Source organism: Plecotus auritus, assembly GCF_963455305.1.
Source record: "Plecotus auritus genome assembly, chromosome: 1".
Classification (NCBI taxonomy): Eukaryota; Metazoa; Chordata; class Mammalia; order Chiroptera; family Vespertilionidae; genus Plecotus; species Plecotus auritus.
Window position 1 is genome coordinate 182,175,108 of NC_137770.1, and position 21,535 is coordinate 182,196,642.

At 41.2% G+C, this 21,535-nt stretch overlaps 1 protein-coding gene across 7 annotated transcripts in view; it reads right to left on the reverse strand.

Annotated features, from left to right (window-relative positions):
• Nucleotides 1-21,535, reverse strand: part of PDLIM5 (PDZ and LIM domain 5) — a 234,544-nt gene that overhangs the window by 38,790 nt on the left and 174,219 nt on the right. For all 7 annotated transcript variants that reach the window (XM_080641045.1, XM_080641044.1, XM_080641043.1 and 4 more), the window contains one exon: nt 8,084-8,271. In XM_080641045.1, the coding sequence (XP_080497171.1) occupies nt 8,084-8,271 (188 nt within the window). The remainder of the gene's footprint in view (nt 1-8,083; nt 8,272-21,535) is intronic.

The following is a 21,535-nucleotide window of genomic DNA, read 5'->3' on the forward strand; positions in this document are numbered from 1 at the left end:
TCCACGGGGTTTTTCCCGGAACTGGGGTTCAGTGCAGTCAGAACTGGGGTTCAGTGCTGTCGGGGGCTTCCTTCCCCCTCCCGCCAGAGAAAGTCAGCCAGGCTCTCAGCCGCCCTTCCTCTGCGCACAAAGACCCTTTGCCATACCTCCAATTCTCTGTGAGCTTCTCTCTTTCCTTCTAGTTGTAGAATTTCCACTCAGCCAGCTTTCCTGTGGTTCTGGATGGTGTCCGTTCTGTCTTTTAGTTGTAGTTTTGAAATTGTTGTGCGAGGCAGCAGTTTAGGTGCTTACCTATGCCGCCATCTTGGTTTCTCCAAGAAATGTTTTAATAAAAATTTCATTTTACAATATCCTGTTATACATAATCCTATAAAATAAAGAGCTAATATGCAAATGGTCATCCTGCCCTCACACTGTCATGCCATAACGTCTCAGACACTCAACACTGGGGAGAGAGGAATGGGGACCAGCCAGGCACAAATGAGCTCGCCAGAGAGGAATGGGGACCAGCTAGGCTGCGGCCTGGGAGAGGGACAAGCCGCATGCCCCACGGTCCTGGGCGCCAATAGCTGGGGCTGTGGCCCGGGAGAGGGACAAGCCACCCGCCCCATGGTCTCAGGCGCCTGCGACTACGGCCTGGGCGAGCCGCCCACCCACGGTCCCCTGCGGCTGCGGCTGGCTGGGCGAAGCCAGCCCAGGTCCTGGGTGCCTGCAGCTGGCCAGAGGGAGGGAAGTCTGGGTCCTTGGTGCCTGTGACTGGCTGGAGGAGGGAATCCTGGGTCCCAGATGGGGGGCATAGCAGAGGTGGTTAGGGGCGATCAGGCCGGCAGGGGAGCAGTTAGGGGCGATCAGGCTGGCAGGCAGAGGGGTTAGGGGCTATCAGGCAAGCAGGCAGGCAGGCGAGTGGTTAGGAGCCAGTGGTCCCAGGTTGCGAAAGGCAGTTGAACATCCCCCAAGGGGTCCCAATTGGAGAGGGTGCAGGCCGGGCTGAGGGACCCCTCCCCCGTGCACGAATTGCGCGCACCGGGCCTATAGTCTATAGCATAAAAGGCCTGTGGTTGTGACACCATAACGGCGGAACAACCAAACAACCGGTCACAAGGAGGTGCTGGAGCACCTCTCGGGCCCTCCCCTATCACCCCCCCTGGGGTGCTGGCAGGGTCAGTGGAGTTTTGCGGGGCACTGGCAGCATCCGCAGAGCATCGTGGGGCGCTGGCAGCTTCTGCGGAGTCTGTGAGGCATCGCGGGGTGGGGCGCTGGCAGCGTCTGCGGAGCTTGCGAGGCATTGCAGGATGGCAGACATGGCCCTGATGGCAGGCTAGGCCTAGGGGACCCTACATGTGCACGATTTAATCATGCGCTGGGCCTCTAGTTATTAATAACGAACTACAATGTTCACTAATGACTGATTGCTATAATCGTGTTGCATTCATTTCCCTTCTGCACCTTACCGGCAGGTGCACCATTTCTCTCACTAATACTAGCAGCAAATATTTTAGCAGCTGATTGCCATGTCATTAGTCTTGTGCTGACTTTTTTGTTGTGCACATCAGGAAATATTTCGCTTTTGGAGAACAAGAAAAATAGGTTTATTTGCGTTACGTTTATTAATTTGTGCAGTTATTCAGTGTCTGGTAAGTTAATGTTCAAGGTAAAATATTAATTTTTATTAAAATGGTCTATTATTTTATGTTAACAATTACTCACTTATTTCAGCCCTTTGTATTCAGCATTTCTCTACTGAAATAAACCTACGTTTCTATGAAAATTGAAGCTTTTGTTTTTTTGTGGCTCATATAAACTTAAATCTTGTTTATTTGGCATGTGTTAGCCTTTGAGTTTGACATGCTTGTCTTAGAGAGTCTCTAGGACTCCAATCTTAATCTTTTACACAGAGATCATAATGATCTTTCAACAATGCAAATCTGATTGTGTCACTCTCCAGTTTACAAATTTTTTAATAGCTTCCTTTCCACATTAATCCATACTCCTGACTTTCAATGACCAGGCCCCATCCAACCTTCCTTCTGGCTACTATGCACTACTGAACACACCAAACTACTTGCCCTTTTTCAGAAGCAAAGTTCTCTGTGAGCTTTTGCACATGCAGTTCCCTTTCCACCTTGGCCTCTTCCTAAAAATATTCACAGGGTATTGATTTTACTTCAGACACAAACATTAACACTTTATTCCTGCATAAAATTTGACTCCATCATAAAAAGGGACATATTCTACCTCGAGATTTTATCACTGAATTTTACTGGTCCTTTAGATTGATCCAGACCTCCATGCCTTCTGACCTGGGCCTTGTAATCTGATTTAACTCTTGGCACTGTTTTTATGGATTTCTGTTATTTACTGATGCTTTGCATCCAAGTTAATTTCCCCATAGCGACAAAATGAGTGACCATTCCTAATACTTCCTCTGCATTCCACTGCTTGGTTCCTTATATGCCATAAATTTCCATATTTTTGAGGGAAGGAAAATGCTACCATAGAGCTTCAGATCTATTATTAATTTTTTAATTAGTGAAAATTAATAGAGTTCTAGTACTGCCTATATTCACAACTATTAAGTCTTACAGGAGTTTAGTGCTTCAAGGAGAGTGAAGTCCCCTTGTTCTTAAGCAAGCTGTGTATTTTTAACGGCAGCTTTTGTCAGATAGCATGTCCACCTTCGTTCAATGACTGTTGTGGCAATTTCAAGTCTGGTAGGAAAAAAAGAACAATATCTTGGGAATCCCTCAAATTATTTGAAGATGTACACAACAAGGCAAACTGACCTACCCACCCACTCATTTATTCCCTCACTGACACTTACTTAGGGCCTATAAACTGAGCCAGGTATTGTTTTGATGCCGTAAAACAAAGACTAGTAAGACTTGGTCCCTGTCCTGTAGGGGGTCTAAAAACAGCAAAAAAAGACACATATGTAAATAATTAAAATTGTCATGATGAATCCTATAATAAGGCTATCATCAAACAGAAAGGACCAGCAACTATGTATAGGGATCAAGAAAGGTTCACAAAGGAGATAACATCTGGTCATAAAGTGAATAGAAATGTTCACGGGGAGAAGGGTGTAAAATGCAGAAGCATGTCAAATAAAAGGAACCGCTGGTGCAAAGCACAGAGGTGTGTGCCCAAGGAATGGTAAGACGTGATGAAGCTGGAGAAGGCTGGCACAGGTTGTAAAGGGACCGTACGCCCTGTTAAGAAACCAAACATTTAATGTGCGGGCAGCAGAGACCCCAAACATTTTCAAGCAGGAAGTCACATGAGAACTGTTTTGTTGGATGGTAACATCATAAATTATTGATGCTATTCCTAAAAAGAATAAAGGGGTGAAAACTTAACCTTTTTTGAGTATTCTCTATGCATCAAGCACTTTGTTCTATCACGTGAGCTTCTCAAGAAAGCTCTAAGGGACTTTGTTACCTTTATTTTAAGAGATAAACAAATTGAAGGCTTAAAATGCTCCACTTGGGGAACATCCCTGGCCTTCTGAAATTCAACTCCAGGGGGTGGGCATTCCTATTCTTCAGAACCTAGCAAACTGGGCTCAATGGACAATAGGCCTGATCTAGAAAAGCACTTATATTCTAACAAATTGGTCATCCTCATTTTGTATACAATTAAACTAAAGTTGGAAATGATGTGCTTCCAACATATAATGGCTCTTTATGGCTTTAATACTGGGTTTGGGAAAAACACCTGACTAGATTGGGTAAGACAGTAATATTTTATACATATACTTGCATTGAATGAACTAATCTGGTATCCATAACCTAAACAGAATCTAGGAAAAACATTACATAGCAAATTAGGTCACCTACATAAATACAAGAACATATTTTTAAACTTATACCACTACATTTACAAAGGTCTTGAAAATATCTATCTAACCACTTATAATTATATATAATATGAAGTTTTCAAACATTACAAAATCTATTAGACATACAAACATGGTGAATTAAAATATGTTTAAAAAAGTATATATCCCCAATTCTGAAAAATGACAAGAAGAATCTCACTTATTTTTCTAGATCAAGTCAAATTTCTAAAGGGACTATTGCTTCTGAATTATGGAAGTCTATCCAAAGATACAGGTGAGTGGAAAAGTAGTTTTGTAAAATTCAAGCTTGGATTCTAACTTCTTTTGTATCTTAATTCTTTCATGGACATTTTGCATCCTAAACTATTTAGCGCTTTTTTAAAAAAATTGATTTCAGAGAGAGGAAGGGAGAGGGAGAGATAGGAATATCAATGATGAGAGAGTCATTGATGGGCTGCCTCCTGCACACCTCCTACTGGGATCGAGCACAGAACTGCAACCCGGGCATGAGCCCTGAACAGGGATTGAATAACCTCCTGGTTCATGGGTCAACGCTCAACCACTGAGCCACACCAGCCAGGCAAAATATTTAGCTTTTTGTCAGTCACCGGCAAACTTGTGTATGTGTGGTAGTGTATACTAAACTACATGCCTGAGGAAAAGAAGGTCCAATCTGAGCTATAATGCTGTTACTGGTATACACACACCTGGTTCCTAGTTATCGACTGGTATAGCGATGCTGTGTTCTGAAAGGCTTCTGGTACACAGGCTATGTAACACCACAAGTGAAATGATCGAAGATTTAAAGTCAGAACTTCAGTGGAGGTAACAGAAACCCATGACAGGTTCAGAATATACTAGTAGGTCTTCAAATTCCAATTAGCCCTTTCAATGCAGTCTTTTTTTTTTTCCAAGCTATCATTTCACAACTACATTAGTCATCACCCAACAAAGTATGACTAAAATACTACTTAAATAAATGATTCCCAAACTTTTAAAGTATAAAACACAGTATTAAATATACTTTATCTGCTGACCTAAAATATGTTTGTATGTATTATATATAGTTACTTATATACACATGTTAACTAAAACCACATTTTCACAACTTGATATCTCCCTTAACATATTTAAATATTCTTATACTTTCTATTCTATTTCACTTTTTAATGAAAATACTATCTATGATCCATTAAACTAATTTCAGGATCAACTAAGTGGGTCACAGGCTGCAATTCCGTGATTTTGATACCATCCTTCTGTAGGAATTATTTTTAAATGACATCACTAGTAATAGTCACTCTTTGATGATGGAGGGAGAGGAGGATAAAAAAATTTACTTTCCCTTTATTCACTCACACTAGTGCACAGCTGTGAATCATCAAGAGAAAGAGCCTGAAGTTCCCGTGTGAGAGGAGTAAGGCCACCTGCCTTGATGCCTTGCCTAAGTCCTCCTAGCCCAGCAACCTGCCTCTGTAGTTCTTGCATCCCTTTGGATGACAGTGCAGTTTTCACAGGTGAATTGTGAGGAACACAAGAACCCACGAGGCATCTACCACCTTCTAAATCAAAAGAACTTTTCATTTGCATTAGGAAGCTCTTGAAACTGTTTATAAGACTCAGCGTAGATTCTGAGGTGTTTTATTTTGTTTTAAAATATAGTACACTGTTAGGCAGAATAGAAGAATTTGAGGAGCTGGGAATTTTTCACTTATTTCACAACTTTTACAAAATAGTGTAAAATAAGTAACATCTATAATAATAAAAGCGTAATATGCTAATTAGACTGGACAGCTAAACAACCTTCCGGATGTTCTTCCAGACAACCTTCCGGACGAAGCCGGGGCTGCGAGGGCTGATGCAAGCTGCCTCAGCTGCGAGGGCCGAGCCCCTAGCACAAATTTCGTGCATCGGGCCTCTAGTTTACATATAACATAATAACTCATTAAAGGTCAGTATGAAACACCTAGAGCAAGATAAACAGCAGGTGTTCTGCAAATACTTTCTGATTTGAGCTGAGTAAGCATCATGATGAATTCAACAGACTTCACAATAGCAAAACATTTTCTTTTTATAATATTAATGCTTTTCAATGTGATAGAATGTTTAATGTTTTATATTGTTATAGTTTTGTTCAAATTAATTTCACTTATATGTTCGTAAGAATGTGTAACATTTTAAATACTGACCATGTGAATCATATTGCCTGCCTTGATTATTCAGAGAAGAAAGGATTCTATTGCCCTCTTGTGGTAATTTTGCTGTAGTGTATTCTCCAGAAGTTCCACATCAAGGGAAATTTTTCCTTTTCACTTTAATAGGTGAAGTGTTATTTTGACCATAGTTTCTGAATTTCCAGGTTACATATGTTTTCTGCCCTCCACGGTACATATACTTTGTTCCCTCCTTCAGTTTCTATCTCAGAAATTTAGTCTTGTGCTTGCTCTTTTAGGACATATTCTCTGTCCCCTTCCAATTACCATACCAAATAAAGCTTTGAGGTATTTTCTGTATTTTAATGCACATACAAAATATTTACAGCAAACCTCCATGGTCATGGATAAGCTTTAAGTAAATGGAAATAATTAAAAATGCATGGGCTGAGCTGTCAGCATTCTTCGCCAAGGGAAAAGGTCTGGCTAAGTTAATTAATAGTCTAGAAATTTCAGAGGCTGATGATGTTAGTCTAAATATTTTAAGTTTTAAAAAGTAATAAAATTGTGTATTCTTTCAAATAGTTCAGATCCGTGATCGGCAAACTGCGGCTCGCGAGCCACATGCGGCTCTTTGGCCCCTTGGGTGTGGCTCTTCCACAAAATACCACAGCCTGGGCGAGTCTATTTTGAAGAAGTGGCTTTAGAAGAAGTTTAAGTTTAAAAAATTTGGCTCTCAATAGAAATTTCAGTCGTTGTACTGTTGATATTTGGCTCTGTTGACTAATGAGTTTGCCGACCACTGGTTTAGATCATACCCAATTGGGAGTAGCAGGAGAGGAGCTTGAGGAGATACTGGGCCAGAGTAAACAAGGTCTTAAATGGCAGGGTAAGCAAAGCACCTGTAGCAGGACAGTGATGGGTAAGTCGGAGCTGCAGAGATCATTGGCTGAAGACAGACAGGAGGGGGGCAGGGAAATTAGTTACAAGTTGTTTGAAGGACAAAGGCCTGAACCAACGCAGTGGAGAAAAGAAAATAAATTTGAGAAATACTAAGAAGTGGAATTGTTAGATGTTAATTTCTTGGATTAACATCTAACAATTAACATCTACCTTTGAGAACAGGGGTAGGGAGTGGGAGGTGGCAAGTTCACGCCCCAGCTTTGGTGACTGGGTGCGTGTACCATTCAGAGATAGGCAGTGACATTCCGGCCATGCTGCATTTGAGGGGCTCCCTGGAAACAGCAAGTAGGTCAACATGGTTTGAGGAAATGAAGTCCAGGAGAAAGGACTGTATAAATCATCAGCGACTAATAGAAATCTGGATGGAAAATCATCCAGGGAGAGTGCAAAGAATGGAAAGAGATGAAAGCTAAGTGTGGGACTGGCAACCTTTACTAGTAAGTACAGTCCCATCTTCCTGTTGAAACAGTTACTTTAGTCTGACAGTCATAAACTTTGTTCACGTTGGAACAGGAGATCATTTAGTCTTCCTACATCCTGCAGATCGGGAAACAGGATCAAAGGGGTTAAGTGACTTTATGTAAAGCTACTCATCTATAGAAGAGACTAAAAGCTCAGGTTTCCCGAATGGCCCTACACTGCTCCATCCTAACACCGTTCAAACGCTCCCTTTCTAGTACTGGGTCCTCCTCCCATTCTGCCCTGTGAATCTTCAGAGGACAAGAAGTCAATGCTCCTTCCTTCAGTAATATCTGATGGCAATCAATGCCTCTGTTGTTATGTTTCACATATCATCAAAACTAAAATGTTATATTTACAAGGTAACCTCCCAACAATATAGTTCATTAATAAGACGCCAAATTTCCAATTCTACACATGCTTCCTGAGTACCTGGGAAATAAGAAATTGCCCAAATCTGCAGTTATGTATAGCAAATGGCAATAATACCAAACACACAGAGAAAATGTTTATGAAACACGTCGGAGAGGAAAACAGCTGTAGCTGTTCTCTGCAGTCCTTTTAGATAGTCGAGAATGGGTTTCACCAATGGACTCTATCATATATCCCAGAACACATTTTCATGATTACACTTAAGGAAAGCAAAAAGCTGGCGATTTCCCTGGCGTACCTGCTTGGCTTGGCCGCTGCCAGCTCGGTGACTTGATAACGCTGGTGGACCCCAGAGGCTTGAAGGCAGCAGCAGTTGTGAGCCCGGCCACCCCTGGTCTGGCGAAGGCTGGGCTCTCTGGCCTCTCAGGCATACTCTGTGCTGACGCTGCTGACGGCGCCAAGTGTGGAGAAGGCTCCTGGGTGTTGCTGGAAGGGAAATAAGAAAACATTTTTGGTGAAGTGGTAGCAAGCTAACCTAGCACTGATCATTTGATTTTCTCAGCCTATTAAATATCTAAGGAAAACAAAAATAATCATCACTTAATTGATATTTAAAAATAAAATACTCTAAAACCATGACTCAGGGATTGCCTCCCTAAAAAAAAAAAAAAGAAAGAAAGAAAGAAAGAAAAGAAAAGGAGTCAGAATGCATTTGTCCAATACTTTAGAAATCCTCTTTTAAAGATCTACCATGAGAAGAAACTAGGCCAGGGGTGGGCAAACTGTTTGACTCGAGGGCCACAATGGGTTCTTAAACTGGACCAGAGGGCCGGAACAAAAGCATGGATGGAGTGTTTGTGTGAACTAATATAAATTCAAAGTAAAGGAGCGGAGAGGAGAGCAAGAGAACCGGATAGAATAGCGGGATCCGGCCCGCGGGCCGTAGTTTGCCCAAGGCTGAACTAGGCTATTAAAAAACTTACACAGCCAATCCTTTGATTTCCTATTGCTCTCTATCTCAACACTCAATCATCTAGAATAAAATAAGTAATTATTAAAGAATCCCTGAAAAATCTCTATGAAACAGCACAGATATTTCTTTACTGTTTCCCACATTCTTCTGGTATTTTATGAACTAAGTTTCTCTGACATCTCACCAGTCACTCTTTTGCTCACAGACTCAGTCACTCTTTCATTCAATAAATATTTAAGCACTTGCGATCTGCCAGACATTGTGCTTCACACTGTTCGCACAGTGGTAAACAGAGAGAACATCTCCCATCTTATAGAACATCCACTCTTCTATGTTCATTGCTCAGGCAAACAAGAGGCAAGACCACCACTGTCCGCTCTCAGAGTTATTTGCTTAACAGGAGGCCTTATCTGTGCTTGATTTAGAGGATCATGTGACTTTTACCACCCAGTTATTTATTATTTATGATTATGTGTCATTTCCAAAAAAATTTTAGATAGCTCAGATGATAAAATATGCACTTTGGAATGACACAATACAATAACAGTTTTTCTCAATTGAAATAATACCAGTTGTTATAACAACAACAAGAATACATGCTAACTTTTCAATAAAAATTGAGGTCCTGGTTACTTAGATAATTTCATGCCTAGAAACTCAATTTCTTCACTATCTGAAAGCAACAGCTGGAGCAATACACGGACAAAGACAGGATACTTATTAATGACTTCAAAAAAATAAATACTGCTTAATTATTTGGTTTGGTTGAGATTATTTCAAGGAAAATAAATTTCGAATTCAGTCATGTCCACTATGCTTACAAATGAAGAGGAATACCTGATTTCCCCAATGCCTCTTGAATCTGGGATAACACCTAACTAAGTAGGCCCGAGGCTGCCTTCCCTTAGGAAGGCCCACTTGCAAGGTTGGCCTTTGACTGGCATTTGGGAGTTGGCTCGTAAATGGTGCCCTACAGTCATATAAAACTTTCTCTAAAAGATAAGAGCTGCTCACTGTGCCCAAACGACATAAACAATATTGTTTATGCTGAATACCTGCTTTCCTTTCTGAGAGTCTGGAATTTCAGTATGAATTGGGCACAGCATGCCTACATAACGAGCCTCATTAAAAACCTTGTCTTAGGTACTTAGTTTCTAATGAGCTTCTGGTAGACAACACTTTGCAGGTTTTGTTCTAACTCGTGGCTGAGGAATCAAGCACATCCTGTGTGGCTTCACTAGGAGAGGGCTTTTGGAAACTTGAGTCTTATTTCTTCCAGACTTGATCCCACAACTTTTCCCATTGCTGATTTTGCTTTGTATTTTTTCACTGTAATAAATCTTAAGTCATAAGTACAAGAGTTCGGTAATCCCTCTAGTGAATTGTCAAACCTGGGGGTGGTCTTGGGCACCTCTGACACTGAACAGTTTTGAAAAGTCATACTAATGCTATTTTAAATTTCCTGAAATAGTGTTCTCCTAAATTCAGGTATAATAGAGTCACTACCTTCTTTTACAAGTTCTAATCAATTTTTAAAATATATTTTTTATTGATTTCAGAGAGGAAGGGAGAGGGAGAGAAACATCAATGATGAGAGAGAACCCACGATTGGCTGCCTCCAGCATGACCCCTACTGAGGATTGAGCCTGCAACCCAGACATGCGCCCTGACTGGGAATTGAACTGTGACCTCCTGATTCAGAGGTCCATGCTCAACCACTGAGAGCCACACCAGCAGTGCATCTAATCAGTTTAATGAAAAACCCAAACCTGCTTGATGTTAAAGCATACTATACAATGAAAATTTTAAGCACTGATAATTTTCATAATAAATAAAAAGTGGAAGATTGCTTACTTAATGGCAATGCTGGATACAATAACCAATAAAGATGACAGAATAAATAATATTAACAGAAACAGCTTAAGCATTATAGTATAACTAGAGGCCCGATGCACGAAATTCGTGCAAGAGTAGGCCTTCCTTCCCCCGGCTGCCAGCATCGGCTTCCCTCTGGCACCCAGGACCCAGGCTTCCCTCCAGCCGGCAGCAGGCACCCGGGACCTGGGCTTCCCTCACAGCCCTGGCTTCAACTGGAAAGTCGCCCGGAAGGGCGTCGGTCTAATTAGCATATTATACTTTTATTATTATAGATTATTATAGATGGCTATGAGCAGCTTTTAAAAGCTGTGTGATGGACAAATTATTTTACATCTCTAAGCCTCAGTTACTAAACTTTAAGTGGGAATAAAACTTTGATCAGTTGCCTCCCATACACACCCTGATGGGATCGAACCTGCAACCTGGGCACGTGCCCTGACCAGAAATCAAACTGGTGACCTTTCAGTGCAAGAGACAATGCTCAACCAACTGAGCCACACTGGTGAGGGAAACAGTGAAATACTTTTAAATTAATGGCTAATTTATTAAGCTAGTATGTCATAATTACCTAAATTAGATTGGTATCTTATTTCTAAAGTAAAGACTCATATTTTTTCTAAATTTAAGTTGTTTAAGGTATACCTAAATTCTAAACAAAATTAAAATGCTTTCTAAAAGATTCTAATGAAGAAATCAGAGTAAATCCACGAAAACCCTTGATTCATGGCACAGGTCAGAATCAAACATGGTCATGTTCACTAGTTTGCCAGATAAACATTGAAATGAAATGTTAAATTAGTATTACTTCCATCTCAAGAATACCAAAGTTTTTATTTCATATTTCAAAAACTGAAAATGGAGAAAAATATACTAATAAAGCAAAGATTTCTTTTTAAAACTGAGCTAATGAGGAAAAACAGAAAAAGGGAGAAAAGTTTACTTTCAGTGTCAGCAACCTGATTTATCTTGAGTTTACATTCCTTTCCCACATTTGTTTAACTATTAAAACAAATAAATTTCAGCTGCATATTGAGAACAGTTGGAAATTTTAAGTCTATTTTCAAAGAAAAACTCTGTTTGAAGAATACCCTTGAGGAGACTTTACTCTAATTACATATTTAAATTTTTTTAAAGGCCAATTGTATAGCATGGGTTTAATGATCAATGTTTAAATTAAACAGTTTTTACTAAATCTTATAAAAATTTATATACTAATACACAGACTCTGAAGTGGTAGGAAAGGAATATTTCTAAAACAGTCATAATTATAAGCAACTTTTTATTTTATAGATTTCTCCATCAGAATTCTGTAAATGAACCTGGACATATATAGGAGTCACGAGTCTCCTTCCTTCCAGAATTCTGTTTACAATTTTTTTTTTCTAAGCAAAATTCTTTAACTTAGACTTTTGTACCAAAATTCAAAGTGTTAAGTACACTACAGTGGGAAGAAACAAGATTGGTATTCTATGATACTTTATTGTAATTTTAAAGATTACTGTTACATGAAATTAAACATCCAAGATAAAACATCTCTGACCCTGTCCCTCCCTGCTGCTCTTCGGTCCCTTCGCACTGCGGTAACAAGGCCTCCTCAGGGTACCCTGTGCTCCTGTTTTTCAGAATGCCAACTGGCTAACCTGGTACGGAACCACTTTCCTTTCCCAAATATCAAAATACATTTAGTTTGTGCCAATTGCTGTCAGTAAACAGTGGTGATAATGACTACTAACACTAGCTCAATCAGCCCACAACACTATTTTTTTAAAAACAAAAAGTTTATTTAAGCAACAAGATGCTTGACTTGAAGGGAAAAGTATCTAGGATTTATTTCTTTTAGAGTAATTCATTGCTGCTTAAAGACAGATTGCCCTGTATGTAGTAGCTATATACCAAAAAGTTATAAAACTGTTCTTAGTTTTACAATAATAAGTGAAAAGCATTAAAATTCTCCAATTGAACAAGGTATGCAAGAATTTTTATGTTGTTCTTTTTTTGTTAAACAGTGAGAGCAAAATAACTTACTGGAATGCCAGAAGTGGAAAAAGGGAATATTTTCACAGGACCAGTATTTTTCCCTACCCCATCTCCATTTGTTGTCAATCAAAACATACCACTGGCCATTTAGTGTGTATGGTTTTTTTAAAATGCGCCAGGTGCTTTTTTGGAAAGACAATTCCAAATGTGGTCAGTAACCCGTCACTGTGCAGACTTAACCCTGACAATGAAAGAGGACTGCTCCTTCATTACTCATAACTCCACAAATATAACATTACTTCAGATGTTTCTTCTTAGAGCAAAATGGACCATGATCTCTCTCCTTGTTTAAACACCTCCCTTAAAGTTACCCAGAATTATAATTAAATATATCAAAAATCTCCATAACAGTGGGCAGGATACACACACATGATCAATAGAGAGCCCATGTGATACCAGGCTTTTACTAACTATAGTCACAGTTGTATACACTGCCATTAATTTATGCTGTCAGAAGTCATTTTACAGTTATTTCACTAAAATTATACAATTAGTAATGAATACTTGGGATATATTTACTTTTGATTATACACAATAATTTTTGCCATGATTGTTAAGTTTAGGAGAAAATTAATTTTGTTTCAGTATTTCCCAGATATGGCCCAAGTACAACCTTCATATTTGAGAACTGCAAGACAGTAGACAAACAAATCAATTATTTTATTAGTCTTTACCATTTTTTCAAAAGGTGTAAAGGTATGTCTTACTAAACATTTAAATATTCTAGTATGGCTGTACCCATGAAATAAGAGACAGGGTGCTACTATGATTTAAATACTTGCAAAATGACTCATACCTTCATACCAAACACCAAGTGTACTAACAAAAGATGTCACGAAGGGTTAAAAGGCAAGTTAATAATCATACAAAACAGCATGCTGTGCATTAGCAGTGCACTGAATGTAGTTAAGTGAAAACTGGACACAAATTCGTTCTAGGAATTTCACATCTGGCCTGTTAATATGGTGGTTAAGTGTTACAGAAAGTGTCTTTTACAGCAAACCACCACTGTGACATCTGCTCCCATAGTACCTTGTTTTCTTAACCTGGATAGAGCCAGTCGATTTCCTCGAGGGCTGGAGATATGAAAAAGCTAAAGGCTTGGAAACAGGGCTGATGCAAAGTGCATCCAGGAGTGAGTGATACTTTTCAGGACTGGAGAGCCTGGTGAGCAGTTAGAAAGACATTTAAGTTGGAAAATCACACTACCAATAGCAAAAAGCAGTGAGAGATAGAGACAGACAGACAGAACTAAGCAGTAGAAAGAGGGTGAAAAGAGGGCTAAGAGTATATTATATTATTTTACTCATTAATATAGAGTTGATTAAATTTCCACCATTTATCAATGCAATATTAAAAGCATTTGATGCTATGAAAAGACACTAGAAATTATGTATAAACAAAACCCCACAAAAACAAAAATCTTTTATTCTTTTACTGGGAGGAAGGGGTATTACAAAGAATAGTGATCATTCTCAAGTATAGTAAGTTTGTGGGACAAGATAAAACCAGTGAAAACTTAAAACACCTATTTGTACCTGATTCTGTTTAAGACATAAAAACTACAAATTCTAAATCCCCCAAGGTCAACAGGCACACAACATGCAATAACCTACACAAACTGAGAAGTATCGTAGACAGGTGGCAGTAAAAAGATACAAGGATGATTTAAAGCAAAATCTGTAATACACATTGTGGAATGTATCTACAACCTAGACAATATGATGATGATCTCATAACCAAAGGGCTGTTTTCTTTGATGTGATGTGTAAGGCAGTGAAAAGTGTTGGCATTGCAACAGACACACACTGTACACATAGCTCTACCTGGTTTTTGCAGCAAGAACAGCAGACACATGAGCAGCTGTGCTGCTCAGAACCGCCGCACTGTATCTAGCAGGAGAAGAGAAGGTAGGAAAGTTTTGAAAACCTTCCAAAGAACTTGTCACCACATTTCTTTGTAGAGCTGCTTAAATTGATAGATAAGGAAAGAAAAACAGAGAAGAGGAACAAAAAGGGAAGTGAGAAGAGGTAGCATATAAAGATAAGAGAGCAACCATCCTATATTAATCATTAGACATACACAGGTGTGACATGTCAGAAAGGTAATAGGAGTTCAGGTCATTTATTGTTGCTATGACTTTTTTTTTTCAGAAATTAACATTTGATACACTATAATCCTCCATAAAACTTGTTTTGAGGTACAAACATTTATGAATTTATTTTTCACTGTCTCTAATCCTATTTAAAATTAAATCAATATCATGTAACAGCAAACATTTGAAGACTGAGTTGTCAACAACTAAGCAGAAAATAAACTAACCGTGAAGTGTGAGTTTCTATAAGCAGAGAAAGAAGAAAGGCTCTGTCGACTACTCCAAACTGTCTCTCCAGAAAGGTTTAACCTTGGAGATGATATTCTCCCAAAGCCTGACGTTTTAATGAGACTTGTGTTTTCAGGAGAAGTGGGTACCACCAGCTGCCTATTCAGAAACAGTAATACACAGTAATATGAACAAGAAATAACTGTTTAAAATGTTGAGAGTAAAGCTGGTTGGGAAGGGCAAGCACCTTTGTAAAATAAAAAGTAGTTACGACTAAAACAGCACCTTCTGTGTTGATGTTCTATAATTTATTTTCAATTTGCTCTATAAAGATTAAAAATGCTGGTATGAAATTGTATCTTCAGAACATTTATTACTTAAAATAATAATTACTCTCCTTTGGTCTTTGAAAAATGGTCAAACACCTGGACAGGAATGAACATTCCATCATCAGGACTGTAATGATTTCCAAATTCGATTATCAAATTGGAATTGAGAATTTCTTTTAGAAGAAAGTCTAAAGTGCATAGTGTTAAACCTGCAACCTCTCTTCTTCATTTATGTCTACAAGTTATTAATGGATATCCTCACTAGACTATGGCTACTTTTGTCAAAATTCATGACAGTGGCTACTTCCAACACAAAGTAATTATGTGCCAAACTCATCCCAGGTTAATGAGAGCTCAGATGTAGAAAACTGTGAGGTTGACATAATTCTCTTCTCCCTGTGAGAAGCTTTTGATAATCCATTATTCCTTGTTCCATTGGCTACAACTTTATAAGCCATTAGTAGCCAAATTAAAGAAATGGTGGCAAGCCACGTTTTTTTAAAAAGTTATGAAGATTTGTTTAAGTGTAGGTATAAACTTTTTGGCAAGTCTGTACTTTAATTGAACTGTGAGTCCATGTTTTAACAACAGCTGTGCATGGCGAGGAGAGGAGGAATGGGGGCTGGAAACAGGAAAGAGGCTGTCAGGGGCAGAGCAGGGTAGCATGCAAAGTGGAAGAATAAAGTTACCAAGTGATGCAACTTTGAGTTTCTCAATTACTCTGCATTTTTGAGGCAATGGCTACTATCTGGGAGAGGTAATGGTGAATAATAACCAGAAACGTAAATCTATTTTTAAAAATTAGCTAAATTATCCTTCTCCTTTAAGAAGAAAAGGAATTTCTTTCATCTTACTGTATCACAATCCTTACTAATAAAAGCCTAAGTAGTGATCACACCATGATGCCCTCATGCCGTCACAAGATGGCTGCACGCGCAGCGGGCGCACATAGGTGGGCGGGGCTGGGCTTGCCACTGCGTGCTCGGCAAGGCGAGGCCTGCCTGGGGGACCTGGAGATCCCGCCTCCTGGCTCCACACGGCGCGGAGGCGGGACCCCTGGCTCCAGCCTACCTCTTTGGGGCAACCCATCGAGGAGCCCCAGATGGGTGGGTGGGGCCTACCTCTTTGGGGCCATTGATCAAGAGGCTCCTACACTGTGGTAGGGCACAGGCCAGGCTGGGGGGACCCCCCCGCTGAGTGCACAAATTTCGTGCACTGGGCCTCTAGTAATAATATTAAAGGACTTAGTATCAGCAGAGTCCAGCAAAATCTTGTAAGAATTAACCTGAATACCTTTATAATATGTCTGGGTACCTGGAAAGTATGCTCTCTCTCATTCCTTTTTTATTTATTTATTTATTTCTATTTTTTTGAAAAAAATATTTTATTGATTTTTTTATAGAGAGGAAGGGAGAGAGATAGAGTTAGAAACATCGATGAGAGGGAAACATTGATCAGCTGCCTCCTGCACACCCCCCACTGGGGATGTGCCCACAACCAAGGTACATGCCCTTGACCGGAATTGAACCTGGGACCCTTCAGTCCGCAGGCCGACGCTCTATCCACTGACCAAACCGGTTAGGGCTCATCTCTTTTTTAGAGGTGAATGCATTCATTAGTTAAAGTAGGCTTATGACAAACTCAAGCAAGTTCACTTCCCAAATCACAGTGAATAAATAAAAGGCACAGCTTTCCTGACTCTACATTAGAACTTAAATCTAAACAAAAAGTGAAAAATACAAATGCGGTGTAAAGCGGTGTTCCAGGGCTGAGTGCCAAGCTTCCTTGTCTACATATTAATGGTGTCAGTTCTGTACTCTAGGATCTCTTTTGCTTTTTAGTCAAACAGTTTTAGCATTTCATTTCACCACCAGCATTAAAATTTAGACACACCAGGAAGAAAAAAAACTCTACCTAGAATGCGTAGTCTCTTTAGAAAGTGTGGCTACTTGGCTACCACTATGTAAAATCTGAGGGGTTGCAGGTGGGTGAGGCCCGCTCTTAGGTGGTTCTTCCAGAGAACTGTCAAACCTAAGTTTTCAGAAGTAAAATAAACAAGGCAAAGGAAATATTAATAAAAAGTGCAGGTATTTATCATCTATACTACACCTTTTAAATGTACATTGCTTTTATTTTTGGAAACTGCTAGTTGTTTTGTTTTTAACTTCCTATCTGTAGAACGTTAAAACCAAAACTAACACCCTCACCACTACCAAATACAGGCCGTTTTCCCCCACAATTTTTTAACATGGTTACTTCCATCTGATAAAAGATTATGACTACAGGGGAAGAAAGGTGGGTGGGAATCCCATACACTATGTATTTTGCATGCATCAGGGAAACTTGGGCTCTAAGAAATTAGGTTGTCCAATATCATATACCTAGTAAGGGTCGGATGGAATTTGAGTCAGATGGACTTTGTACCCGTCCTGTCTGTACCATTTATACTCCAAAATGCTCTCCAGCATTGTGGGGGGCAACTGCCTGAATAGTACACCACAAAAAGCAACTAGGGATTTCCTTCCAAGTCAGAATGTTGTGTTTGTAGAATTGGAATTATATGGATGTTGTTTGTTTTGCTGTAAATAAAGTATTTTATCCAGTCACACAAATTGTTTGTCTGCAATTGTGTTACTCTTAGTATTTTTTACTTTGTTTTTCTTTCCGAATGCCAGAATTAAATTTTAGGAGCACTATTACCAAGTATGAAAATGATGAAAATTCAGTGTAAGGTTTGAAAGAAGAAAGCACCAAGTATAACACTTTGGGAAGAAGAAAATGAACAGGAAACATACAATATTACCCATTATTAACAAATAAAAAGCCTGTGAATAAAAAATAGAATGGGTCAGTCATGTTAAACTGATTTTCAAATGGAATATGTAATAACAATGTAAAGAAATAAAAAAAGAGAGGTTATGTTCCCATTTTTTATTTGGCATTGATCAAACCTTTACCAGTGTTGAAAAAAGGTAGACAACTTAAGTAAAATTTTGTGGTAGAACTAAAATATCACTTAAGAGGCACAGCAGAAAAAGTTAAAAGGGGTCTGAAAACCTCGCTCTCAGGCCAAATTCAGCCGCTACCTGGCTTTGCATGTCCTGGGATCTAGGAGTGATTTTCATATTTTAAGATGGTTTAAAAAAATAAAAAGATTTCATGACACATGAAAATATATGAAATTCAAATGTCAGCATCCATAAATAAAGTCTTATGGAACACAGCCAACTTCATTCACGTCTATACGTCTATGGCTACTTTCACACCATGTGCAGAGCTGAGGAGCTGCGACAAAATTTATGGCTCCCAAAACCTAATATATTTACTACTTGGATCTTCACAGAAAAAGTGTGCTGACCCCCGTCCTAGAGAGTAACATCTCCACACAGCTAGCAGAGTACACTTTTAACAATACAAATCTGATCCTGTCTGTTGCTTAGACCTTCCAGCACAGCTCCGAGAACAACTGTGATCGTGGGCAACCTGTTACATTCTCCAGCCACATCTGACAGAGCTCTGCCTCTCCCTCTGGCCTGCTCCATCCACCTGGTCTCCATGTCTTCTTAAACAGGCCAAGCTTCTTCCCACGTGAAGCCTCTGCACAGTCTGATACATCCCGCTTTCTACACCCATCTCTCTACCATACCTTCACTGGGCTAATTCCCCAAGTGTCCTTCTGGCCTCAGTTTAAATGTCACCTTCTCAGAAAGGCCTCCCCATTTCCCCAAATCCCCATAGGTTGCCCATGTCATATGCTTTCAGAGAACCCTGTACATTTCCCCCCACAGAATGTTATGCTTGTAATTATACAATTTGTGTGGTTATCTGTTTCAATCTGGACTTCCTCACTACATCAGAAGCTCTCTGAGATCAGGGACCACCATATTTTACAATATAAACAAAATTACAAAGTGCTTACCACAAAGTGAATGATAAATATCTTTTGAATCAATGCATGAATGAAATTTATTATTTTTAAGTACAGAACTTACAATATACATATATCTCTTTTTCTTTTTCTTAGGTGGCTTTATTTATTTATTTATTTATTTATTTATTTTTACTTATTAAGTTGAACTTATTGGGTGGGATGACATTAGTTCCCAAAACCATAGAGGCAATACAATGAAACATCATCTGCACGCTGCATCATGCGTCCATTGCCCCAAGCAAAGTCTCTTTCCATCCTCATTTTCCCCCAACTTTGCCCACCCCCACCTACACCAGTCCCCTTCCCTCCCATATCACCACACTGTTGTCTATGTGTTTTATATATATACTAGAGGCCTGGTGCACGAAATATGTGCATGGGTTGGGGGGGGAGGAGGTGTCCCTCAGCCCAGCCTGCACCCTCTCCAATCTGGGACCCCATGAGGGATGTCTGACTGCCTACTAGGATCGGGCCTAAACAGGCATCGGACATCCCTCTCACAATCCAGGACTGCTGGCTCCCAACTGCTCATCTGCCTGCCTGATTGCTCCTAACCACTTCTGCCTGCCAGCCTGACCACCCCTTAACCACGCCCCTGCCAGCCTGATCACCCCCCAACTGCTCCTCTGCCAGCCTGATTGATGCCTAACCGCTCCCCTGCTGGTCCATTGCCCCTAACTGCCCTCCCCTGAAGGCCTGGTTACCCCTAACTGTCCTCCCCTGCAGTCCTGGTCACCCCCAACTGCCCTCCCCTGCTGGCCCGGTCACCCCTAACTTCCCTCCCTTGCCAGCCTGGTTGCCCCTAACTGCCCTCCCCTACTGGCCTGGTCACCCTCAACTGCCCTCCTCTGCAGACCTGGTCCCCCGCAACTGCCCTCCCCTGCAGGCCTGGTCCCCCCACCTGCTCTCCCCTGCAGTCCTGGTCCCCCCTAACTGCCCTCCCCTGTAGGCCTGCTCCCCCCAACTGTCCTCCCCTGCAGGCCTGCTCCCCCCAACTGCCCTCCCCTGCAGGCCTGCTCCCCCCCAACTGCCCTCCCCTGTAGGCCTGGTCCCCACCTACTGCCCTCCCCTGCAGGCCTGCTCTGCCCCAACTGCCCTCCCCTGTAGGCCTGGTTACCCCTAACTGCCCTCCCCTGCAGGCCTGGTTGCCCCCACTGCCCTCCTCTGCTGGCCTGGTCACCCCTAACTTCCCTCCCTTGCCAGCCTGGTTGCCCCTAACTGCCCTCCCCTGCTGGCCTGATCACCCAACTGCCCTCCCCTGCCAGCCATCTTGTGGTGGCCATCTTGTGTCCATATGGGGGTGGCCATCTTTGATCACATGGGGGCAGCCATCTTGTGTGTTAGAGTGATGGTCAATTGGCACATTACCTCTTTATTATATATGATACTAGTGACCCAGCGCGGGAAATTGTGTGAGACCTGGGACCCTAGACCCCACCGTGCCACAGGACACCCCCAAGTCCCGCCGTGCCGTGGGACCCAGAGTCAAGTCCCTGCCCACCCGCGCACACCTCGCCGTGCATGCAGCCTCCTGGTGACCAGTCTTTGGTCATTACGGTGTTAGGGCCACTGGGTTTTTAAAATATAGATGTTTTTTGCTTAATCCTTTCACCTATTTGTATCTTCTAGAGACTGTATTGCAATTCAGGTTAAATAGTTATTGCTGCCTAGGAAGGGACACGTTATCGACCTCAAGGAAACAACTAGAACTCCAAAAACACCATTAAAATGTCCTTTATGATATAAAGAATTATCAATAATCTAGGAAAAAGAAAATACAGTTATAAAGAATTATCAATGTCTACATTATTATTATACAACTAGAGGCCCAGTGCATGAAATTCGTGCATGCGGGGGGGGGGGGGGTTCCCTCAGCCCAGCCTGCACCCTTTCCAATCCGGGACCCCTTGGGGGATGCTGACTGCCGGATATCCCCAGGATCGGGCCTAAACCAGCAGTCAGATATCCCTCTCACAATCTGGGACTGCTGGCTCCTAACTGTTCACCTGCCTGCCTGCCTGATCGCCCTTAACTGCTCCCCCCCCACCGCCAGTCTGATCACCCCTAACCACCTCTGCCTGCCGGCCTGATCACCCCCAAGTGCTCCCCCACCGGCCTGGTCGCCCCCAACTGTCCCCCCGCCAGCCTAGTCGCCCCTCACTGCCCCCCTCTGCTGGCCTGGTCACCCCTCACAGCCCCACCTGCTGGCCTGGTTGCCCCCAACTGCCCCCCCTGCTGGTCTGGTCACCCCTTACTGCCCCCCTCTGCCAGCCTAGTCA